Genomic DNA, 26,744 nt, shown 5'->3' with positions numbered 1-26,744 from the left:
TTTTACAAAAAAAACATCCGCGCATGCGCTCTGCACCCCGCTGAGCCAAAATGGCGGCCGTCAACGCGCTTCTTCGGAAAAAAAACCGGGCTGCAAACAAGGGTATCTCAGGGTCTTATTCGAGGTTTGGAGCCTTTACAAAGTGTTTAGAAACCCTCCCCATCCTCCCTGCGGCTCCAACCCTTCCTCCGTGTTTTTATTTCCTTACCAGTTTGAAGATAAGACAGACAGAAGACGCTACATCACCATCATGGCGCATGCTCCAAACACTGGGCGATAATGCACCTGCGCATTGCTCTCCTCTGGCGGGGAAAGAGGACATTCACCACCGCGGGGGATGCTGGGTAGATTCCTTGCCATAGAATGGCCTAATTGGTAGTGGTCAGTGTTTTTTTTTTGCAAAGATGTGGGGATTGGGGCGAGTGTCGGGCAGTCAATAAAATTAGGAACCAACACAAAAACAAAAATTGCTGGAAAAACTCAGCAGGTCTGACAGTACCTGTGGAGAGGAAGACAGAGTTAATGTTTCGAGTCCGTAGTAACGTTAACTCTGCCTTCCTCTCCACAGATGCTGTCAGACCTGCTGAGTTTTTCCAGCAATTTTTGCTTTTGTTTCAGATTTCCAGTATCCGCAGTATTTTGCTTTTAAATTAGGAACCAAATTATACAGAAGCCCAAGTGCACAGAACATCCATTATCCACTAAAAAGGGAATTGATGGTGAATTGCAAATCCCCCAAAGTTTTACCAAAACAGCAGCAATGACGTGGAATCCAATCCCTCCAGTCAAATGTGAACTCAGCAGATGGGGTGACTGAGTGAATCCTTTCAGTGAGTAACTGTCAGGATTGTTGTCTCGTGGATATTCCTGGTTGTGTATTTTTAGTTATGCTGTCACATACCAATAACACAGTAATCTGGAAACAGGCTGCAGCTCATTTTTTTCATTCATCACAGGATGTGGGTGTCACTGGAAATGCGGGCATTTATTGCCATCCGTAATTACCCTTGAGAATGTGATGGTGACCTGCCTTCCCAAACCGCTGCAATCCAGTTGAATTTTACTTTCTTCGAGCGGCTTTGATATGACCAAGTGGCTTATGCACCATTTCAAAGGGTCAAACACATCACATTGCTGTTGGTCTGCAGTCACCAGTAGACCAGATGAGGTTGGGATGGCATCCTAAAGAATGTCAGGGAACCAGTTGGACTTTTATAACAATCCATTCATTTCATGATCACTGATAACAGCTTTTATAGTAGATTTTTATTCCAGATTTATTGAATTAACTGAATTTAAAATCTCTAACTGTTGTGATGAGTTTTGAACTCACATCTCCAGATTATTATTCCCTCTAGATTGCTAATCCAGTAATGTAACCACTATGCCTGGGCACGTCGTCAGAATGCCTGAATTCAGATTGACAAACAGGTGCTGTACTCGGAGCTACACCAGGGAGGCTCTTCACATGGGGCCAAAGGAAACTTTTCAAAGACAATCTCAAGGCCTACCTGACATTCTGCTCTAATAACAGAAACACTTGGGAAGCAGATTCCCAATCGCCTCCAAAACGGTGAATCATCATCCATAAACTTTTCCATCAACAAGAGCAGCCACTGAGAGAGAGGAACAGAGGGAGCAGCTGCTCGAATCAACAATCCATCACCAACTCTACTGGCCAACAAACCCCATGTCCTCACTGTAAGGAGAGCCTGCAAGGCTAAGATAGGACACATTAGTCACCTGTGAATACACAACTAACACTGACGTATCACTTGCACCCAGTCACCCACAAGGAAGAATCACCCTTGACAGAAGGGATTGCTGATGGATAACCACGATGTTATCGTACCCTTCTTTATCTAGGGATTGAATGTCAGTTATACAATTGTAGCAGCAGTTAAAAGCCTCCTATGAACACCTCCATGTGATCTCTTAGTGCAGATTTTAAACAATTTATTTTGAGTGTGCTTACGTTCAATGAGTTAATACTGATTTTGTAAACCAACGGTTATGCCTCAGTTGGAGTGCTGTATTCAGTTATGGACATCACACTTTAAACAGGATGTGAAAGCCTTAGAGAGGGTGCAGAAGAGATTTGCTAGAATGGTACCAAGGGTAAGAGGCTTCAGCTATATGGAGAAACTGGGATTGTTTTCCTTGGAGCAAAGGGTTAAGCGGGATGGTGGTAGCGGCATGATGGTATTGTCACTGGACTAGTAACCCAGAGACCAGGGTTAATGCTCTGGAGGCTGGGTTTCGATTCCCACCAGGTCTCATGATGACCCTGAAGCCATTGTTGCTTGTCATAAAAACCCAACTGATTCACTAATACCCTTAAGAGAAAGAAATATGCCATCTTCACCTGGTCTGGCCTGCATATGACTCCAGACCCACAGCAATATGGTTGACTCTTAAAATACCCAGAACTTACACCATGGACTGCAGCAGGCCAAAAAGATGGCTCACCACCACCTTCTCAAAAAAGATGCAAAGCGGTTTTCAAAATCATGAACAGTTTTGACAAACTGAAAGAATAAGGGTGTCCAGTCGCAGAAAAATTGCTAATCTGAGGACACAGATTTCAGAACTTTTTTTTAAGCAGTGTGTTGCTGTGATCTGGAAATCACTGCCTGAAAGGGTGCTTGAAGCAGATTCAAGAGCAACATTTTTGGGAGAATTGAATAAATAGTTGAAGGAAGAAATATCCAAGTCTAGGAGTAAAGAGCAGGGGAGTGGGACTAATTCGATAGCTACACTAAAGCGCTGGTACAAACACGATGAGCTGAACACCTTCCTTTAGTCCCTGTACCATCTGAAGACAATGGCAGATGATGCTACCCAGAATGCTTCAGGTGGTAGAATATGGCCCATCAACATCAACAGGGATGCAACACTGATTTTTCTCCCTTTCTTTCATGAAGGTGCTGTGTGATGGTGAGGTTCAATCCCAGTTACTGTTTACCCACCTGTACCCTGCCAAGTGGTAATTATGAGCTTATGATCCTACACTGTGAGCTATAATAACGGTATTTTATTCAAGAAGCAAGTTTTCAGACCAAAGGCTGAATTGCAGTGTGACTTACATGAGGAAATTCACATAGAGACTAAATAATAAAGTTAAAAACATGGAAATATGACAATCAAATAGCAGAAACAGGTTCCAGTTGAAGTCTAGCAGGAAAAATGTTTCCAGTGATAATAATAAACACAGACACCAGAACTGGAATAAAAGACAGGCTATTTTCTAATAATAACAGTGGCATAGTATAAGTGTAACAATTACAAACACAGGGTCTGATACAGTAAGAGTGCAGATGGGCCCAAAGGAAGAACAGCATAGGTTTGGCTCACCTTGAGTGTAACAAATACAGTATTTGTTCCAATAATAGGAGTTAGGCTGCAGTGTGTTAGTTAACACATCATTGGATCCAATGTGATGATAATGCAGTCAGTATCTAGTGCACCAAAACCAAAGTTTGGGTCTCATCTAGCAATGTAAGTGAGTCATGGTTTATTGGTATAATATGATGTCAATGTGTTGCCTAATGTCTAATAACAGAGCCAAGGATCACTGCAATGGGAATGGGATGGGTTTAATGTAAAAACACAGACATGGTCTAGTGGAATGGGAACTGATATCAATATTGACTAATTAGTGGCACTCTCACCCCGAGTCAGAAGGATGTGGGTTCAAGCTCTCTCCAGAGACCCAACCACATCATCTGAGCCGATGCTCCTGGTCTCATTATAAATGGGAGTCTCTGTTCTTTTGCCGAATATTTTCTTAGACTCAGAAGGAGTGAAGGGAATGACAGACGGGACAACTCTGGGCAGTTGCTCCATCCAGCAAAGCATTCCTGGGACATGTTTGCAGGTTTAACGTGCCCATCCACTCCTTAAAAAAAATCTCTTCCTCTTTGGGTTTGTGAAGGGAGTTACGACTGCAGCACGTGGGGCTGACTGGAGTCTGGTGTAAAAATAATCACACAGGCTGACTCCAGTTGTTAATAACAGAGGCCACTTTAACTGCAGGGAACCTTACATTAAGGGAGGAAAGAGGCAGAATAAAGATCCGATTGTAACAGGGGGACAAGGTGTAAGGAAGCAATGATATTTGGGTTTCTGTGTTATGGTGAATGTCACCGGGAGGTGTGTGATAAAATAGGAGTGGAAATGTCATGACAGAGACACGTGTGACTGACTCCACTTGACTGAGAGCTGTTGTAGCCAAGGGGAGGGCAATGACGACATGGGGAACTCCAGAGATTTCTGTTATCTGAGGTGATAATGGTGCATCTGAGGAACTGAAAAGAATCGGTTCCTTCTCACCCTTGCCTGCAGTTCCCAAGTTACACAGACACACAGGAAACAGATCTGACAGCTCGTAGAAACCAACATTTTAAATCTTCTGTTTGAGACACATTATGATTGAAAAGATCAAATGTTAAAACCTCAGGAGAGGAAAATTCAGAATGTCACAAAGATCAGTGAACCGTCCAATTAGTTCCATTCACCATAACTCTGCCAATTTTCCCCTCTTCATTTATTGATCCAATTCCCTTTGAAAGTTTCTATTTTATCTGCTTCCAACCCCGTCAGTGTGTGCATTCCAGATCACATCAAATCACTGCGTAAAAATATTCTCCTCATCACCCCCTCTGGTTCTGTTGTCAAAATCATAAATCTGTGTCCTCTGGTTACAAACTCCTGCATCTGAAAACAGTTTCTCCCAGTTTTCTCCCTCCCTCTTCTCTGCCTTGGTTCAGTTCTCCAGCTCCTGTGTCTCTGATTCAGGGTCTCAGGCGGGAACCCAGCTGCCGCCGGGCGGGACACAGGAGGGGGAACCCTCCCGGGTGGATCTTAGCCGGACCCTGTGTCCGTCCCCCCAGTTTCTGAGCCCCCGGGAGGCCCGCGGTCTCCCCGTAATTTTTGAATTTCCCGCTCCGGAGCCTCTTCCCCCGAACCCGGCTCTGTCACCGGGAAGAAGCCCCGGAGCTGCAAACACGGGACATGGAGGCTGTGATCCGGGATTGCAGCCTACACCGGGTGTTTCTGAAGTCTCTCCCCCGACCCGCCGGCTCCATTCGGTCTCATTCACCCGCCGCCTCCAGTCAGTTTCCGTCTCCCTGCGGCTCCGACACCAGCCAGTCCGAACACCTGCACTGCGCATGCTCCAGTCAGAGCGACACTGCGCCTGCGCAACAATCGCCTGTTGTGCAGATAGGGCACATTCTGCCTCTTGGTGAATGCTGGGTAAGTCCCACCGCCATTGACAACCTGTTTCATCGAATACAACATCATCTTTTGTGCTCTGATTACGATTTGAACCCTGGATATAAAATGGTTAAGTCAGTTGACACAGTATCCATAGTTCTATCCTGGACTTGATTAACAGCAGGAAAAAACCCTCAATGTCAAATGTGAACTCACTGGATTCTTAGCAGGCGGTGTGAACGAGTGTGTCTTTTCTCGTAAACAGAACATTTAAACAGCTCCTCATCACCAATTGATTGTATATCAATTGCTTTAAACTTTTAAAGCTGAAGTGTTAACTAGTGGAAATAATGAATAGATCCCTCCGCACATATAAAGTATCTGAATGGTCTCCCTCTGACGTGACTGTGTTCTTGTGTCAGTAAACGGGATGACCAAGTGAATCCCTGTCTAAATACAGCTGGTGGACGGTGTATTTGTGGTGTGGTTGTACCCATGAGTTCCCAGCTCTGACATGCTTCGCAAACTCTTAATATAACGATTTCCATATTCTCACATTCCCCTGGTCAAAGAAAAGCAAAAATACTGTGGATGCTGAAAAAATAGAAAATCATGGAAATACTCTGATATTGAGCAACTTCCAGGTCAGAATTGACTTGATATGATGTGTTGCAGCCGTAGCATTTGGAAGTTGGTAGGCACGAATGTGATCCACAACAACAACATTTGCAGTAAGTGCAGCTCGAGGAACTTCAGCTCAGAGTTGTTGAGCTGGAGCCTGAACTTTGGACAATAGGGAGAAAGTTGCCTGGACAATTTGATTCAGCAAGCAGCCACTCTCCTTAAGTTACATAATATCAGATTTAGTCTGTGGTCAGGGATGGGAGGGTGTGACTATTGGTGATACAGGTATGGGTATCAAGAAGGTAGCACTTTGCACTTGTCCAGTAAATTCAAAGTTCTTGGAGCCATGAGGACAGCAGCTTGATGTATGAGCAAAGTGACCATGGTACCGAGTTACAGGGGACCATTCAAGCTGGGGGTGGTGGGTGGCGGAGAGAGCAGAGTGTAGGAACAGTCGGGGACAGTAGCCAAGGGTGTGAGTCCCGAATGCTGTGCAGCCTGCTCAGTAATGGATTTAAGGACATCTCCTCGGGCTGGAGAGTAATGTGGAGAGGGAGGGAGAGGGCCCAGTTATCGTGGTTCATGTAGGTACCAGCTACATAGGTATTATCGTGTAAGAGGTTCTGCTCAGGGAGCATGAGCAGCTAGGACCTAAATTAAAAAGCAAAAACAAAAGTAATAACCTCTAGATTACTGTCTCAGCCATCAGGAAATCGGTCAAAATGTTGAATGTTCAACAACTGGTGTCACAAGGGTCATTTGGAAGAACTCCTTCAGACTCATCCCATCTGGGTCACTAATGTCCTTTAGGGAAGGAAATCTGCCAACCTTACCTGGTCTGGCCCACGTGTGACTCCAGGCCCCAACAATATGATTGACTCCTAACTGCCCTCTGAAATGGCCTAGCAAGCCTCTCAGTTATACTCAAGGCAGCAACTCGCCACCACTTTCTCAAGGAGCACAGGAAGAGGCCATTCAGCTCCTCGGGCCTGCCCCCCCTCCCCCATTCACTAGGATGGCGGCTGATCTTCTGCCTCGACTCCACCATCCCGCCCTATCCCTTCGCACCCAAAATCCTTTCAGTCTCAGACTTGTATAGACTTAGCGACGGAGCATCCACAGCTCTCGGTGGGGAGGGGGGTGTTAGAATTCCAAAGATTCACAACCCTCCGAGTGAAGGAATTTCCCCTCATCTCAGTCCAAAATCGACGACCCCTCACCCTGAGACTGTGACGCCCCCGCCGCCCCCATTCTAGACTTTACAGCCGCAGGAGGGAAACAGTCTGTCGGCACCAACTCCGTCAAACCCTCGAAGAATGTTCAAAGTTTCAATCAGATCACCTCTCGTTCTTCCAAACTCCAACAGTAACAGGCTCCCCTACTTCAATCTCACCTCGTAGGACGGCCCTCTCGTAGGGATTCACGGAATGAGTAAGGAGGCCATTCTGCGCTTCACCCCCATGCCAGCATCCCAGGGATCAGCCTCGTGAACCCTCACTGCATCCCCACCAAAGGCAAGTCTCCTTAGCTAAGGAGGCTGAAACTTGTGCACATGTGCTCCAGGCGTGGTCTCGCCGAGGCCTTGTATAATGGGGGCAAAACTTCCTTACTCTTAAAGCAGCACCTCCCTCGCAAGGGGAGAGCCGACATGCCATTCGCCGCCCTTTATTGCTTGCTGCCGCCAGCGGGGCAGCTTGCCGCGTTTCGGGTGTGGGGCACCCAAATCCTCCCACGCGTCAACGTTGACCAGGGCTCCGCAAGGTGGCTGAAGGGTGCAACGCCAAAGCAATTCACTCCAGGGCGTCGCCCTGGCTCCCTTTGAGTGAGGGGCACTCGGCGAATCCCAAGTGAAATTGGCGCCGTTCTCCCTTTTGCCCCACATGCAATGATGATGGTGATGATGATGATGGTGTGTGTGTGTGTGTGTGTGTGTGTGTGCACGTAACTCCTGCCATTTCGTCTTACCTGGACCTTTGGTGCTCTGAGACCCTTTACTGCATTATTTCAACTCTTCGGCCTGCCACTGGTCACTTGCCTACCTCCAACCTGATACGCTTCACTGACTTACTCTACGACTATGTCGCAACCTCTCCTATCTCTTAAAGCCTATCTTTCCTCTTAAGAGGGAAACTTTTCATTTAAGTCCAACAGTTCTGACATGCAGTCAGAGCCACATTAGTTGGCCAATGTTTGGGTGACCTTTGACCCTGCCTAAACTGGCATCCCAATGAGGTCCTGGCTGCCTTTTATTTCACTTTTTAAAACAAAGGGGAGCCTCTCCTGATTAGAGTAACCTTACTTCAAAAACTGTGTTCCCTCTTATAATATTTTATTTCTACTTTATTCCATGACCAGCCCCTCCACCTCACATCCTCAAATGGCGTCGCTTCCCCCTCCATCTAACGGCTTAAATACCGGGGCGGCCGCAGGGAGGGGGCGGGGACAGCCATCACCACGCCCCCGCCACCAATCACGGCGGGCGTTTCTGCTTCGCCCATCGCGCGGCGGCGGCCCGCCGTCCAATCAGCTCCCCACCACCTCCAGACCCCGCGCTGGCGGCGGGCGGCTCGAGCTTTCCCGCCAACGGTCGGAATTCAAAATGAGGACCACGTGGTTGGGGTGGTTATTCGGCCCCTCCCGCCATTACAAGCCCCTTTCCCCAAAAATGCGTCGCAAAAAGGCATTAACATGCTAAAGGATATGGTGACCTATCTTCTCAAAATACATGAAGATGAAGACATTAAGATGACTGAAAAACAGAACATCTTAAAAGGCATTCGCAGAAGGAGAGCACATCTTCTTAAAAGGCCATGAGATGACTAAAAAGGACATATTTTCTCAAAAGGCATTAAGATTATTGATAAATAGAACACATCTTCCCAAATGACTGGAAAGGAGGACAAATGTTCTAAAATGCATTAAGATACAGAACATATCTTCCCAGAAGGCATTAAGATGACTGAAAAAAGAACATATCTTCTTAAATGCATTAAGATAACCAAAATGAGGACATATACAAACATATGAACTAGGAGGAGTAGGTCACAAGACCCTTCAAGTCTGCTCCGCCATTTAATAAAATCATGGCTGATCTGATTGTAACTTCCTCCTACCCCTGATAACCTGTCACCCCCCTTGTCAATCAAGAATCTATGTAGCTCTGCCTTACAAATATTAAAAGACCTTGCTTCCACCGCCTTTCAAATAAGAGAGTTTCATGACCCACCACCCTCCGAGAGAAAAAATTTCTCCTCATCTCTGTCTTAAATGAGTGACCCCTTATGTTTAAATAGTGACCCCTAGTTCTAGATTCTCCCACAAGAGAAAACATCCTCTCCACATCCACTGACCCCTCAGGATCATAAATGTTTCGATCAAGTCACCTCTTACTCTTCTAAACTCCAGCGGATACAAACCTAACCTGTCCAATGTTTCCTCATAAGACACCCACCCATTCTTGGTATTAGTCTCGCAAACCTTCGCTGAACTGCTTCCAACGCACTTACAACCTTCCTTAAATAAGGTGACCAATACTGTACACAGTTCTCCAGGTGTGGTCTCACCAGTGCCTTGTACAACTGAAGCATAACCTCCCTACTTTTCTATTCAATTCACCTCGCATAAACTATTACATTCTATTAGCTTTCCTAATTACTTGTTGTATCTGCATACTAACCTTTTGTGATTCATGCACTAGGACACCCAGATCATCCAGAATCTTAAATCTCTGCAATCTCTCATTATTTACATAATATGCTTCTTTTTTATTCTTCCTGCCAAAGTGGACAATTTCACATTTGCCCACATTGTACTCCATTTGCCTGGTCTTTGTCCACTCACTTAACCTATCTATGTCTCCCTCTTTATGTCCTCTTCACAGCTTACTTTCCTACCTATCTTTGTGTCGGCAGCAAATGTAGCCACCAAACTATCTGCCCCTTCATCCAAGTCATTTACATAATTTGTAAAAAGTTGAGGTCCCAGCATTGATCCCTGCGGCACACCACTCGTCACATCCTGCCAACCAGAGAAAATCCATTTATGGCTACCCTCTGTTTCCTGTTAGCCAGCCAATCTTCTATCCATGTCAATACATCCCTACACCCACGAGCTTTTATTTTCCACAATAGCGTTTGTGTGGCACTTTATCAAATGCCATCTGAAAATCTAAGTACAGTACATCTACCGGTTCCTCTTTATCCATAGCACATGTGGCTCCTTCAAAGAAGGCCAATAAATTGGTTAAACATGATTCCCCTTTCAAAACACCATGTTGACTCTGCCTGATTGCTTTGAGTTTTTCTAAATGCCTTGCTATAACATCCTTAATAATAGCTTCTAACATTTTCCCTATGACAGATGTTAAGCTAACGAGCCTGTAGTTTCCTGCTTCCTGTCTCCCTCCCTTCTTGAATAAAGGAATCACATTTGCTATATGCCTATCTAATGGAACCTTCCCAAAATCTGGAGAATGTTGAAAAGCTTCTTAAAAGGCATTAAGATGATCAAATATCTCCTCAAATGCATGGAGGCGGCATATTATAAGGCATTAAGATGACTGAAAAAGAGATCATTTCTCAAAAGGCATTAAGATAATTGAACAAAGGAAAATATCTTCTTTAAAAAGCATTAAGATATGGAAAAAGGGAAAATATCTTCTTAAGAAGCATTAAGAGGATTGAAAAAGAGGACATATTTCCTTAAAAAGCATTAAGATGGCTAAAAAAGAACATAACCTCATCTAATTGCTGAAAAATTGGGAGGAAATATCGAAGGCAAGTTAATCAACGGTCAACGCCAGGATGGTTGATCAAGGCCAAATAATTGCCTCCATGTCCAAACAAGAGTTGTTAACACAAGCCATCAAGAGTCACTAAACTTTCTTGAGGTGCAACCACCCACTAAAAACTTAAATGTAGCCCAAAGAGTTTCGGGGGAGATGGCGGTGTAGTGGTACTGTCATTGGGCTAGTAATCCAGTGGTCCAGGCTAACACTCAGGGGACACGGGTTCCGATCAAGAAGATTTAGCAGAAGCGACATATATTCAGAAAGAGGAACCTCTCCTCTGCAGGCAAAAGGAACATGTCCAGGCATTACGCCTTTTTTTGAATTAAACAAAAGCCTGAGGGGAAACAGTTCCCTTGGTGCATTGTCCAAAGTAACACCTTGACCAATCTGCTAAGTGCAAGACGAAAATCTTTGCAGCATGTCTCCTCAGCAATACACAACTCTTATCTATTCTAAACAATTTGGTAGATATGTTGCCTTTATAAAGCACCTTTCATGACATCCCAAAGCACTTTACAAGTCAATGAAGTACTTTTGATGTGCAAGCACTGTCGCATTGTCGGATTACCAATGTGATTACTGCTTTTTTCAGTGTAATTGGCCAAGAGATAAATGCTCATGGCACAGTAGGAATAATTCCCCTGCTCTTCTTTGGAATAGTACCCTTGCAATCCTTTACATCCACCCGAGAGGGCAGACGGGGTGTCCTCGGTTAAAAGCCTCATATGGCAGTGCAGCATTCCCTCAGCACTGCATCAGGAGTGTCAGCCCAGCTTGTGGGCTCGAGTCACTGGACTGGGCCTTGAATCTACAGCCTCTGACCCTGCGGCCAGGCTGCTAGCCAACAAGCTATGCTGGGTATACAGTCAGGCTTTGTATTCAAAAATCAGGGTAATTTGATTGAAGTGTATACAAGATCCCGAACGGCCTTGACAAGGTGGATGTCGAAAGGATGTTCCCTCTTATGGGTGAGTCCAGAACTAGGGGGCACTGTTTTAAAAGTAGAGGTCGCCCTTTTAGGACAGAGATGAGGAAATTTTTTTTTCTCTCAGAGGGCTGTGCGACTTTCAAATTCTTTGCCTCAGAAGATGGTGGAGCCGGAGTAATTGAATATATTTAAGGCGGAGGTGGACAGATTCTTATGAGGCAAGGGAATCAAAGGTTACCGGGGTTAGATGGGAATGTAGAAATCGAAACACAAGAGGATCAGTCATGATCTTATTGAATGGCGGAACAGGCTCGAGGGGCTGAATGGTCCACTCTTGTTCCTATTTCTTATGTTCTAATGTTCCAATCATGTCAATATTCCCTATGGGGAAAAATGTTAACATCTCCACTGTTAGAGGTGAATAAGATTAGGGCAGGTTTAGATAAAGTAGACAAAGTAAACATGTTCCCATTAGCGAGGTACAGGAGACACAGATTTGAGGTTTTGCACAGGGGATGCGGGGGTGATGTGAGGAAGAACTTTTTTACACAGCGAGTGGTAATGAACTCGCTGCCCACGAGGGTGGTGGAAGCAGAGACAATGAATGATTTCAAAAGGAAATTGGGTGGAAACCTGATGGAAAGAAACTTGCAGGGGTACGGGGATAGAGTGGAGGGAATGGGACTGACTGGATTGCTCTACAGAGGACCAGTATGGACTCGATGGGCCAAATGGCCTCCCTTCTAAGCGGTAATGGCTCATTGACTATCATCTGTGGCCTTATACCCTACTATTGAACAAAATGTTAAAGTCTCTTTTCCTACATATAGCCAAAACCTTTCTACACAAATTTCCATTTGCTTTTTCAAATCATTAAAACTTCTAGCATACAAATTGAGGCTTTAAAAAAATTACGCATTTCACATGATTAAATTTATCCATAGGGTTTTTATTTGAAAGGGCCGACTTTTCTACAGGACAGCAGCACAGAAACAGACCATTCGGCCCATCTGCTGCATGCCAGTATTTCTGCTCCACATGAGCCTCCTCCCACCCCCTTACCACATCCTTCTGTTCCTTTCTCTCTAATGTCTCTCCAACTTCCCTTTAAACATATCTATGCCGTCCACCTCAACCCCTCCCCGTGGTAGCGATTTCCACATTCTCACCCCTCGCTGGGAAATGAAGTTTCTCCCGAATTCCCCATCGGAGTTTCCATTCAAAAGGTCTCAACCTCTTCCAGTACTTTGGGTTTAAGACTCAATATCAATTCACTTACAGCTGTATTTTCACTGTCTAAATATATATCAAAGGCTCCTTGGCAGCTGGAATATAATGGCACTGAGACGGACGAGTCACTGAATGTTCTGGTTCAACCCTCATCAGTGCGTGCATTACTTTTCAAAACTGTTTAAATGAAATGCTAGAGGGGAAAATTTAAATAAGTTTATTTGGATAAAATTCCTGTTTAATATTTTGAAAGGAGGTGATAATTTGTGCAGTGATTTAACATCTACTTGGGCAGCCGTTCAGGGTCGAGGATGACTTGCTTCCACTCCAGTCCAATGGGTTCTATGGTGGCTGAGAAGCCCAGCGTACCATCTGCAGACTGTGCCATATGCAGCGGCAGCTGGAGATTGAAGGGTGGGGCAGATGGCTCCTCCACGGGTTTGCACGCTCTTTCGGACGCCTGGGCTTCACCTTCACAAAAGAACCTCCTCCATCCATTTTGGTCTGTCACAAGCCAGGGACTCCCATGATTCGGTGTTACTTGGGGCGGGGGTGGGGGGTGGGAGGAGAAGGGGTGGCGGAAGAAGCGTCACTGAAGTGTCTCCTGCCTCCATCGAGTTCTGAGTACAACGGTTGCTTCCGGAGTCTGGTTTCAGGCATATGAAAGACCTGTCCTGCGCACCAGAGTGGGTTTGGAGTGATTTGCGCCTCACCATTGGGCATACTGGCTTGGGAAGAGGAAGCTGGTGTTGGATGGCCTTTTTAGTTTAAAAAGTAAACTGCAGGAATGATTACGCATAATTATGCTTTTGAGGGATTCTGCATAGAGGTGGTTGGACATTTGAGACTCATTTTCAGATTTTTTCCCCCCAAACACACCATACATTGGGAAGTCAAGATGCCAAATGTGCTGATGTTGTAGCATATTAAATCATTCTGCTAGCATAGACGATACCCAGAGGGACTCATCAACTTGGTAATAATATTCTTTGCTCGCCAATATGCAAAAATTTGAGGTTTAGTCGTTAGAATCCTCCAGGCCCACTTCAAACTCGCAGGCTTCCTATCTAAAACGGAACCCAATTTATTGGCTGCGATCTCACCTTAAATCTGGCCCTTCCACTAAAGGAAATGTTCCCTATTTCGCTTTCTTTGGAACAGAGGAGACCAAGGAGCAGAACGTAAGTAGTGTACAAAATTAGGCATTTTATCTGTAATGAAGAGGGCCATGATGCAGAGTGGATATGAAGTACCCATTTCCCTCAGGAGCTCTGTATTTGAGAGGACTGCATAAGTGTGTTGATACTCAAACAGAGGCAGTGTGTGCACACGCGCACATGTGCATGCAGGAGATTAATAGGAGTCAGGTTGTCTTGAGGTTTTGAAAGATGTAAAGGACAGGGGTATTGAGGTACAAGTAACTAGGTTAGATCTAAAATCTGCGTTTGTAGAGAAGTTGCGAGTTGGTTTGAATATCAAAGGGGAGTCAGAGGTACCAAAAAACATCTTTACATTTCGCATGAGTTCCATAGGTAGAGTAGTGGGGTTACTATATTTTATTGACCCAAAAAGCAAAGACAAGACAGAAACATAAAAAGATCTTATATGTGGAAGGATTTGAGTTTCAAAGAGGTGTGAGAACAATGGAACTGGGATGGAAGGGGAAAGAGTTTAGGATTAGAGATAGCTGGAGCTCTGGGCCCGGAGAGCTTGCCATTTGAACCGGCCATCCAGTCAACAGAAAAGTCCTGGGCTGCAACAAGCAGTTTTATTCTGAAGTGGATTCCAACGTAGAATGGAAGAGGGTAGAGGTCATGTGCTATGCCTTTATTAAAGCTACAACACTTCGCCTTGTGTAATATTACTGGATTTTATAGTTAACCATCTGTGAAGGGACTGTTGCCTGGGAGGTGTTTACTTGTAGGTTTGACCAAATAGAATTTTCTTTTTTTTTGGGGAAAGTTTTAAAAAAAAACTATCGATGGTGTAACTAATCTTGTGCGTTTACATTTCCTTTTATTGTTGCTAATAAAACTTTTGCGATTTTAAGAAATAAAAGTAAAAGCATTACTGGACTTCTTAAGATTGGTAAATCGCGTTTTCAGAATACAAAATAAAGGGTATAGTCCATAAGACAAGTTTCCCTGAGATCTGGTTTGCACAGCAATTAACACTGGCTGTGGTTATAACAATGGAAGATGGTCACACTCCCAAGGACCTTCCGTGTAGCAAGGTACATGGAGCCAAATTACTAGTGGACAACCAAAGCAATGGTTCAAGGATGATTGTAGCCATGACACGAAGGCCCTAACCATCGACAATTGCACCGGGGAGTCAATTCTTTTAGGTTGGCATGCTATGCCACAAATGGCCAGTGGCAACAATCCCCAATGTCACTTGGCAGCTCCATGGTACAGTGCCTGAGACAGAACCTGTCACTTGGCCTTCAAAGAGAAAGGTACACCAAGTGAAGACACCCCTCTGAAATGGATCATTTGCTACCTGCCCACCATTGCCCACAGATTGACCTCACCAAGGGGAATGTTGGTGTCCTTCAACAACCAGGAGACAAATTTAATGTCATTGGCAGAAGGATTAGATGGGCATAGATACTGAACTAGCCATATAAATACTGTGGCTACGAGAGGTCAGAGGCCATGTGACAAGTAACTCATCTCCTGACTCCAAAGCCTGTCCACCATCTGCAAAGCACAAGTCAGGAGTGTGATGGAATACTCCACTTCTCTGGATGAGTGCAGCTCCCACAATACTCAAGAAGCTCGACACCATCCAGGACAAAGCAGCCCCGCTTGATTGGCACCCCATCCACAAACATACACTCCCTCCACCACTGACAGTAGCAGCAGTGTGTACCATCTACAAGACACTGCAGGAATTCACCAAATCCCCTTCAAAGCACCTTCCAAACCGACAACCACCACCATCGAGAAGGACAAGGGCAGCAGACACATGGGAACACAACCACCTGGACGTTGCCATCATTGTCACTCACCATCCCGAGTTGGAAATATATCAGCCATTCCTTCATTGTCATTGGGTCAAACTCCTGGAACTCCCTCCCTAACAGCACTGTGGGTGTATCTGTACCACATGTACTGCAGCTGTTCAAGGTAGCTCACTACCACCCTCAAGGGCGACTAGGGATGGGTAATAAGTGCTGGCCCAGCCCATGAATGAATTTTTAGAAATTCATATGTGATGGGTACAGGCAGCAACTGTATACACATTTATTGGATGTGGACATGGCTTGCTTGGTCACATTTATTGCCCATCCCTTGTTCAGTCATTAAGAGTCAACCACATTGCTGTGGATCTGGAGTCACATGTAGACCAGATAAGGACAAGGACATCTGAAGGTCAGTGAACCAGATGGGACTTTACAACAAGAAAAATGGTCAGACGTGGGGTCTATTTTTTTTTATAAATTGAATAGAAATTTCACCATTGGGATTTGGACCTAGGTCCCGGAGCATTATCCTGGGTCTCTGGAATACCAGCCTGGTGACAATACCACTACGCCACCACTTCCCCAAAAAGTACACTTGGAAATCTGCGTGTTATGCTGTAACCCACAAGGCTAGGGACCAATCCCAGTTGACACAGACATGGGCCAAATGGCTTCACTGTGCTGCAAATCAAAACAAAAATTGCTTTTAAATTATCCAGGGTTTGGGAACGTGTGTATACCTAATCCAGTTTTACAGAAACATAACTACACAGTTAGCATAGAGAAACAAATTCCAAGGTAGCTGACTCCAGGATAAATTGCATAAGTTATTCATTTTAATAAATCAATTCCGCACGAGTGACAGACAGCTCCAATACAAAAGTCTTTGATGACCCACATACAAACCTGCATTTATGAAAACAGTATTTACAGGAAATTCTTGAACAGAACTGGAAAATGAAAAAGTGGATGACAAACAGGTTACATGCAGCAGTTAACAAAATGTTGAAGCTTTTTAAAAAATTTTTTTTAAGTCAACTGCAGTTAAACCCTTCACTAAAGCTACTTTGAAAAGTCAGATAACAGTCACTGTACACAATAATTTAATTTAAATTCTGAAGTTTCTCAAATAACCGTAGTGAGTTCAGTTATCAATTGGAAATAGACTGAAACGTTAAGTTGTGCGAATTTTGACACGCCCAATAGCATTCCTTTCGTGAAATAAAATGAGACTCACTCAGCTGTAATCTGTACAAGAAACAGCTTTGTTTACATTTTCAGCAACAAAAAAAAAGTTTACTTGCATTGCTCAGAAATCACATCTTTCATTTCTTTTGCACACACTTAGCATTTCCTTTTTGAATCCTGGCCTTTCACCCACCAACTCTCCCTGCAGTGATAAGTTTCTAATGTCTCCTCCTGTTGGGAGGAGAGGAAAACAAAGCATTGCCGTCAATAGTCAGCCATTCTGCCAAAATATTGGGCTCAATTAGTGTTGATGTGCTTGAAACAAAGGTTCAATTTTTTAAAAAAAATTGAAGTGTTGCATCATATCCCCAACTGCTCGACAACCACACTGGACTCAGGTTTAAGTCAAAAATATCACGCCCATCACCTTTAAAAGTGGAGAGTCAGCAATTCAATCTACACTAGGGCTTACAAAGACGGTCATTGGCTGTTTAATGATGGTGTTTACTATTACAACATCTACAAGAGCTATTGCTACTTTTAACATGGGAAGGATAGAAGAAATGATCCCCAATATTGCATCAACACTTGGATGTACAATACAGCTTAAAAACTTACAAAATAAAACACATCTGGGTTATGTTGCTCACTCAGACAAAGAGGGTCAGTCAATATGTTGCATTGACAACAGCTGGAGGGTTGCAGTAATGTGCTTAGGCGAAACTTCACACCCACCTAGCATGGTAGCTACCAGCTCCAGTGAAATACGAGTCTTGTAGTGCCTAGCCTTCAATTTTGGCCCATGCCCATGTGGACTGCCAAGTAGAATTTCACCTGAAGGTCTTGGGATGAAATGGATATGTTTTGTACTTTCAGAAGAGAAGGCATTGTGCATTAACAATCTTGGACTGGCAGAGCATGGAATGCCTCTGCAACAAGGTTACATTGTAGACTATGGAGGAAAATAGGGAATTAAGCCACGTCACCCATCAGAGGATACCAACGTTGGCCTTTGATACTGAAGTTGAGCTTTCCTCTCCCTTCATGTGTACCAAACACCATTAGATTGTTGGGTCTCAAACAATGTTATTCACCCTTCAGTACATCCTCCATTTTCCTCTGAACACGGCAGGCATCGTCCGTAAACTTCTGCAGCATGGTATCCAACAAGCGGATGGTGGAAGCCCCAGACAGCTTCCCTCCAGGCAGGGTCTCGAGGAAGGGAATCCACTTCAAGTAGCTGTGGGAGACCGACACGTTTTTCTCCGTCCACTTCAGCAGCTCCTCCGAGACGCTCTTCTCCGTCAGCATCTTCGCCATCGTGGTCTGGATCTCATCCGAGAGGACAAAGGTTGGTCGGCGAATCAGCTTGGCCCTTTTGCTCAAGGCCGGGTAGTCCAGCCCTAACAGGACGCGGTAAAGCCGGATCTCGTTGTACAGAAAGTGGACATTGGCCTGGTAAGGCAGCTGCTCGACCGGGATGGGGTCGATGAGGCAGCTGTAGACCGCCGACACCGGAATGAACTCCCTCAGAGAGTCCTTCAGCTCCATCTTGTTGGCCAGGTAGTGCAGGGAGAGCAGCAGGGCGTGTTTCTGGAGTGGAGGCGAGGAATTTCTCTGCAGAGCCTGGACGCACTCCAGAAAGTCGAACCTGTCAACCTGGTGGGAGGAGACACAGAAGAAGTGAGCAATCGCGTATTCAATGTTCAGATTTGCAAAGTGGTCGGCGGTGAAAACATTCAGGACGTCCTCAACGAACTCCTTCTCCCTGTAGCCAGGAGGGCCAAGTCAATCTTGGTGCAGATGAGGTAGAACTGCTTGCCAAGCCGCCTGAGCTCGCTGGCAAGGGTTGCGACCTCCCACGGGAACCACGTCGATGACAGGATGAAGAAGCCGACGTACTTGTCGACCTCCACCGTCTTCAGGTAGTTGCCCGACGAGAGGCCGGGTCCCGGAACGCTAGGCAGCTCCCAGAACACGGAGCTGGGGTTCCCCGGCCGGCTGTAAGGCGCCGGCTTTGTCACCTGTTGGGCGGGGCCGGTGGGTGCCGCACCATCTTCGCCATCCTTGAAACCCATGACCGAATTAATGAAAGCAGACTTCCCCACTCTCGGGGTCCCGGTGACCGCCACATGAACCGTCACACTTTCCAATCTGCTCCTCTCAGCTTTCACTAAAGATGCCACTTCGGATATCCCGCCACGGCTCATGGCATCTGAAAATCTTCCTATAATCCACGCAATTTCAAAATCCATGCTCATAAGCTGAGAAAAAAATAAACCATAATTAGAATCTAATCTACAGCGTAGAACAAAGAATGAACACACCGATGAGCTCCAAGAGTCCTCCTTCCGTTTCTAAGACCCACAAACAACACGTGGGAGGAGAGGTGCCACATAATGGATGGCACTAGTAATCCAGAGACACAGGGCAATGCTGTATGGGCCCGGGTTCAAATCCTGTCATGGCAAATGGTGGAATTAGAATGCCATAAAAATCTGGAACTAAAAATCTAGTGACGGCCACGAACCCATGTGGTTCACTAATGCCCTTTCGGGAAGGAAATCTGCTGCTGTCCTTACCTGGTCTGGCCGACATGCGGTTAATTCTGACACCCACGCCCTATGAATGAATTAAAAAATTTAACTCAAAGCCAACTGAGGGAAGTCACCTTTTTCTCAGGCCTTGAGGAAACAGATAGGTCACTTTGTATAGATGGATGCCTGATTTTAATCTCTTGCGTGCTAGTCTGCTAAATACAACAACAAGATTTGTCACACAAGGAGGCCATTCGATCTGTCAACTGAGCAATTCAGCTAGTGCCATTCCCCTGTAGTCCTGCATATTCTGCTGTCCTGTAGCCAAGATCTCACTACTTTTATAAAACTTAAATGGCTAAATTACATATTTCAAAAAACTGGATAAAGGCTTTCAAATGACTGGAGCCATTGCTGGCTGACTCAAACAAAAGTAACTTCCTGGCACTCAGAACAGCTGCCACCTCGTTATCTCTGAAGAGATGCCAATGATTGTTGTGACTGCAAAGATCAAATCCAAGGAAATTGTACAAAGACCAATTACATTTCTAAGGCCAAGGCTTGGCCAACAGAGAAGACCAGTCTGATAGTTCAAAGGACCCCAAAACATCTTGGAAATGATTAATGATTGAAACATTAACCATCAAGAATCCAGACTAAGGAATATAAATAAATCCTTTGTCCGAACCAAAGTGGAGAAGTGGGAGTCATATCACATGATTTCCCCACCATCCTAGCTGGGAGAACCAGTTACCTTGCCTTGTGGAGCTGCGAAACAGATTGCTATCTTCCATAGAGCAAGTGGCAGCAGAGCCAGGACTCTGTCCAAGTTTAAATGGCCCTAGCCCCTATCTGCACTGTTTCTACCAGAACTTACTGCACCAGCGCCTACAGGACTAATTCATCTCATCATAGAAGTTCTGCGCACTGGAGAAGTGAATTATCTAGGATTAGTCTTCAAGCTGCTGACTCTGAAAGGAATTCATCATTGGACCTTTGATTCTGGATTCCAGTGAAATAATTTTTATTTTCTGTGGTCTTTGCCCTGTACTTCTTCCTTTATCCCTCTTTTGTATGAACGTAAAAGTGGATGGGAGGTGTGGTACGTGTTTGCTTCGTATGTGTAAAATAAACTACTCCTCCGATTCTACCCTCGAGATTGCTGTGGACTGGTTAATAAAAATTGGATCACATCAAAACTGAGGCTTGGGGAAAAAAATGCCACCACTTTTGAAATCATTCATTCCCCCACTTCCACCACCCCCCACGGGCATCACACGCGCAGTGTTAAAAAATAAAAATGTTCTTCACACTTCTCCTCCACCCTCTCCCCGCCCCACACCCCGTCTCTTAACTAAAATCTGTGTTCCTAGTCCATGGTATCATCAGCTTTTCCTCGTACAGGTAAAACGTGGAGAAGCTGGGATTGCTTTGAGAATGGAAAAGCTTAAGAGGACATTGAGGTTCTCAACAAAAAAAAAAATCACAAACCGTTCAATGGCAGCAGAGTTTGATTTTAAATGGGGGTTGCTGAAAAAACCGTAGCAACACGAGAAAGTTTTTTTTTAAAAAAACCGTTGTGAAATGGCAGCAGCAGATTCTAAAATGAAAATTCCTATTTGTGTAACTTTAAGGCTGCAGGGAACACCACAAGAGCGGAACTAATCAGATAAGAGTCAGTACATGCAGGGTGGGCTGAATGGCCTCCCCGTGCTGTACAAATGCAGAAACTGTTTAGCCTGCAGATGGTCAACCGTGATGGTCTAGCATTCAGCTGGATGTCAGTGTAAATAAATGCAGGATTAATTACATCTAATGGAGCCAAGTCCCATATGGAAGAAGTCAACCAAACCCATTTCTACTCAGATGTAGAGAGGACAACCGCAAGGCACAGGGCCCTCTATGACCAGTTGTCTATGTTATTGTGCGGGTAAATCATTTCTTCAAAAGATCTCAAGCAGGCTATCAGGGTCACTGACCAGGGGAAGTCAATTCTGACAGCATAGAACTAAACAAACCACTCAAATTCAACCTTTTGATTTGCACATCAGTCCAAGAAATACTATGATACAATGCCAAAAGTATCTTTACAGTGCAAGAGGACAATACTTGGCCCGTTGTGTCTGCACTGTCTCTCTGAAAGAGCATTCTGCCTAGTCCCACTCCTCTGCCTTATCCCTGTAACCTCACACACTTTTCAGGGAGCAATCCAATTTCCCTTTGAATAGCTCGGTTGAACCTGCCTCCACCACCCTTTCAGGAAGTTCGTTTCAGACTCCAACCACCCTCTGGGTGAAAAAGTTTTTCTCAAATCACATTTACTGCTTTTCCCACAGAAAGTTTGAATCTGTGCCCTCTCGTTCTTGATGTTCTCTTGAGTGGGAACAGTTTCTCACTATTTACCCTGTCCATAGCCCTCAGGATCTTGAATCTCTCTTATCTAGTCTCTTCTCAGCCTTATTTTCTCCAAGAGAGTCCCAGCTTATCCTTATAGTTACAGCTCTTCATCCCAGTTATCATTGAGAATCTAGAGAATATATCAATCAATATTTTCTTTGGAACATAGGGAAACCTAATACAACCCCTCCTGCCCACACCAGTGGTAATGCTCCAGTCAAGCCTCCTCCCATCTAACTCAGTATACCTCTATTCCCATTTCCCTAAATGTATTTAAAAAAAGGGGGAAGATGGACAAATACATCTACACTATTCACCTCAACCACTCCCTGTGGGAGTGAGTTCCACATTCTCCCGCACTCTCTGGGAGAAGAAGTTCCTCCTGAATTCCCCACTGGATTTATTAGTGACAATCTTATATTGATGATGCCTAAATCTGGTCTCCCCCACAAGTGGAAACCTATTATAATCACTTCCATATGTTTAAAGATCCCAATCAGCATCTAAAAGCTAAGTACTAGGGAACATGATTGGGTGATTCTCAAAAACAAGCCAGAATATCCAATTTAGAACAAAGTCAGATTTTTCATTATTTTACAATGTAACATTACAACTCAGTCAGAACTCTAGGCTAGAAACTCAAATTAATGAGCAGCATTATGTGTCAGGAAAATCAATAGCATTTCAAATCAAATTAATTGTGCAAAGCTGCTCAATGGCCTGATTAAATCTATCATGCAGTGCTTAGCACATTTAGATTTAACATATATCGCCACCAAGAAAGCATTATTCAACTGAGATTACATCATGCTAAAAACAGGGACTGGAAATCAATTACAGACACCCAACATCACCTTCCCTCTCCCACAAACCATTTCTATCTCAATTTCAAATCAGTTTTCCTGGTTTACGCTGGAGGCCAACAGTTCCAACGAACATTAGCCATGTTAAAAGGAGGATTGACTCTGCGCTACCAGTCACAATTACAGGGCAAAAAAGGTAGCACTTTCAAATAAACCAACACAAATAGCCATCTTCCTCTCGGACATGTTATTCCATGAATCATTCACTAAGAAACTTTAATGGTTTTGGACAAGTCTGTCTGAGCTCACTGGAAACAATCAGAGCCTCCCTAATTTGTTTAGTGGAAGGACAGACAAGGAGCTGCTCAGCAATTCAAATTGCCAAAAACGAAAAGGGAACATTGCTTCAAGAGCTTTGGGTTCCTCACTCACCACAGAAGTAACAAGCATGCTAAAAACCAAGAGATGAGCAAAAAATCCATTGTTCCCCTCAATAGTTCACAAAAACTGTTACCAGCCATTTTAATTCTCTACCTTGTTCTCACTCCAACCTGTCCTCAGCCTTCTCCACTATTCCAGTGAAGCCCAAGAAACAGCACTTCATCTGTCAAATCAGACACTGCCTACAGCCTTTAAAGTTCAACAATTTCAGATTAATCTCTGCCCCCATTTTGTTTCCTTTGCCAGTTTCACTTTTACTTTTTTTTTTAAGCATTCAGACGACAGCTGCTCTTAAAAATTCTGCCATTCACACCTATAGACACATTTTGTTTCTTTACTTATCCTAAAACTAATTGCCTTGACACCACACCATAAAACCTCTCATCCTTCAATCACTTACATTTCAATTTTGAAAACAATCATCTCCACTTGCTGAAAATCTATTCCATTTCTATCTTTACTCAGTTCTGATAAAAGGTCATCAACCTGAAACATTAGCTCTACTTGTGTTTCTCCTTTCTCACCATAGATAGTGCCCAGCCTGCTGATTGCTCCCAACATTTCCTGTTTGTCTTCAACTGACGGTCCATCATCCACTTACGTGGATGAATATCCTCCACTAACCACCCAATCATACAACTCTGCCAAATGCTCCCACAGCTTTTATATAATGCTAATTGATCTCTTCTGACTACTTAACTGAAGCACCTATGTCAATTTGAAAAAGGTGCAGCCCAGTTTCCATTGACTCATTGTCACCTCTCAGAATATTTATTATGTAACATCTCCACCATCTCATTAAGCCAATTATTGGTTAATGGAAGCAAAGTGGCATCCAAAGTGACTAACTTGACTCAGAAACCAGCTGTGAAATGTTGCATCCACTTAGGCATGATCATGGTCAATTAAAATGGCCACCCCCTTGGGACACGACAGTTAAATAGTAGTCAGGGTGCAAGGGGTATCAATCTCGCCCCCGAATCAAAAGGTTGTAGATTTGTAGTCCCATTCCAAAGACATGAGCACAACATCAAGTCTCACACTCCTCAGTGGCAGTATTGAGAGTGGGCTGCCCTGTCAGAGGGCCAGTACTGAGTGCTGCTCTGTCAGAGAGTCAGTACTGAGGATGATCTGCACTGTCAGAGAGTCAGTACTGAGGATGATCTGCACTGTCAGAGAGTCAGCACTGATGATGATCTGCACTGTCAGAGAGTCAGCACTGATGATGATCTGCACTGTCAGAGGGTCAGTACTGAGGAGCGCTGCACTGTCAGAGGGTCAGAAATGAGGAGCGCTGCATTGTTGGAGGGTCAGTACTGAGAGAGTGCTGCAGTTTTGGAGTGGAGGTCAGTACAGAGGGAGTAATGCCTCTTAGAGGGTCAGCACTGAAGGCAAGATGTACTGAGGGTGTGGTGCACAGTTAGGGGTGGGGAGGGTGAGTACTGAGGGAGCACGGCCCTGTCGGAGGGTCAGTGCTGAGGGAGCGCGGCCCGGTCAGAGGGTCAGTGCTGAGGGAGCGCGGCCCTGTCGGAGGGTCAGTGCTGAGGGAGCGCGGCCCTGTCGGAGGGTCAGTGCTGAGGGAGCGCGGCCCTGTCGGAGGGTCTGTGCTGAGGGAGCGCGGCCCTGTCGGAGGGTCAGTGCTGAGGGAGATCCGCCCTGTCGGAGGGTCAGTGGTGAGGGAGCGCCGCCCTGTCGGAGGGTCAGTGGTGAGGGAGCACCGCCCTGTCGGAGGGTCAGTGCTGAGGGAGCGCCGCCCTGTCAGAGGGATGACATTCGGATGACACATTAAACTGAGGCCCTGTCTTCTCCAGTTGGCATTTAACAGCTAATTCTCTTCGACTGAATTGCTTGTTACCTTTGATGTGCTCCATGCAACCCACCTTCCTGTGGAACTAAGAAATTATTGGGATGGATCAATGATTACTGGCCATCTTCTTGTTGTCTCTAGGAGGTGTCAGCTGTGGCTCAGTCCATAGCACCCTCGCCTTTGAATCAGAGGGTTGTGGGTTCATGACCCACTCCCGGAAACCAAGAACTGTGATTGTACTCGGAAGGGTTGCAATCTGTGACTGTTGATGACTCGAAAGAGTTTCTAGTTGTCTCTATCAATGTATGACATTTAATACCCCCATCCTCTAGACATGCTTACACAGGGCTAGGAATTGGTATGGTTAAAATTTAAAACTTTTTTTTAAAACTTAAAGATAGTTTGTCCTGTTGTAAAATTGTTTTTTCATTCTTTCATTTATTGCCCATTCCTAATTGCCCCTTGAGAAGGTGGCGGTGAGCTGTCTTCTTGAACAGCTGCAGTCCCTGTGGCGTAGGTACACCCACAGTGCTGTTAGGGAGGGAGTTCCAGTGATAGTGAAGGAACGGCGATATACTTCCAAGTCAGGATAGTATGTGACGTGGAGGAGAACTTCCGGTGGTGTTCCCATTTATCTGCTGCCCTTGTCCTTCGTGGCGGTGCAGGTTGCAGGTTTGGGACGTGCTGTCAAAGGATCCTTGGTGAGTTGCTGCAGTGCATCTTGTAGATGGGGCACACTGCTGCCACTGTGCATCGGTGGTGGAGGGAGTGAATGTTTGTGGATGTGGTGCCAATCAAGCGGGCTGCTTTGTCCTGGATTGTGTCGAGCTTCTTGTGTGTTGTGGGAGCTACACTCATACAGGCAAGTGAAGAGTATTTCATCACACTCCCTACTTGTGCCTTGTAGATGGTGGACAGGCTTTGGGAAGTCAGGAGGTGGGTTACTCACCTCAGAATTCCCAGTCTGTAGCTCTTGTAGCTATAGTATTTTATATGGCTCGTCCAGTTCAGTTTCTGGCCAATGGTAACCTCCCAGGGTGTTGATAGTGGGGGTTTCAGTGATGGTAATTTCATTGAACATCAAGGGGAGATGGTTAGATTCTCTCTTGTTGGCAATTGTCATTGCCTGGCACTTAACAATTCACGAATGTTACTTAAAGAAATGGTTCAAATTGTTCATCCCCCGAGATGCTCCTGAGTTTAGTGTGTCACTGTACAATTCAGCTGAGTGCACTGCTAAGGTTTTATTGAATGGCGAAGTTTAATCAGTCAGACAATAGATTATTAGGCAAGAAGGGGCCAGCATGGAGCAGAAGGAGAATACTCAGCCCCTCGGACCTGCTCCACCATTCAATAAGATCGTAGCTGATCTTCTACCTTACTCCACTTCCTCACCCGACATATCTCCATATCCCTTAATATCCAAAAACGTATCAATCTCAGTCTTGAATATACTCAACGACTGAGCATCCACAATTTTTTAGGGAAGGGAATTCCAAAGGTTCACAATGCTCTGAGCGAAGAAGTTTCTCCTCATCTCAGTCCAAAATTGCCAACCCTTTATCCTGAGGCTGCGCCGGCCCGCCACCCCGCCCACCCGCCCACGCCCCCGTTCTGCCTCTCCAGCCAAGGTGGAAATCCAGACTTGGAAATATATCGCCGTTCCTTCACTGTCGCTGGGTCAAACTCCTGGAACTCCCTCCCTAACAGCACCGTGGGTGTACCGACACCACATGGACTGCAGCGGTTCAAGAAGGCAGCTCAACACCACCTTCTGAAGGGGCGATTAGGGATGGACAATAAATGCTGGCCCAG

At 45.1% G+C, this 26,744-nt stretch overlaps 1 protein-coding gene across 1 annotated transcript in view; it reads left to right on the top strand.

The window, feature by feature from the left end:
* LOC144697718 (uncharacterized) overlaps window positions 1-26,744 on the top strand; it is a 112,420-nt gene that overhangs the window by 18,409 nt on the left and 67,267 nt on the right. The window contains exons 5-6 of the mRNA XM_078569727.1: window positions 18,223-18,295; window positions 18,385-18,752. Coding sequence (XP_078425853.1) covers window positions 18,223-18,295; window positions 18,385-18,752 — 441 coding nt within the window. The remainder of the gene's footprint in view (window positions 1-18,222; window positions 18,296-18,384; window positions 18,753-26,744) is intronic.

Source organism: Cetorhinus maximus, chromosome 23 (assembly GCF_964194155.1).
Source record: "Cetorhinus maximus chromosome 23, sCetMax3.hap1.1, whole genome shotgun sequence".
Classification (NCBI taxonomy): domain Eukaryota; kingdom Metazoa; phylum Chordata; class Chondrichthyes; order Lamniformes; family Cetorhinidae; genus Cetorhinus; species Cetorhinus maximus.
The sequence above is the reverse complement of the archived record's forward strand: the minus strand, read 5'-3'. Positions and strand labels throughout refer to the sequence as shown.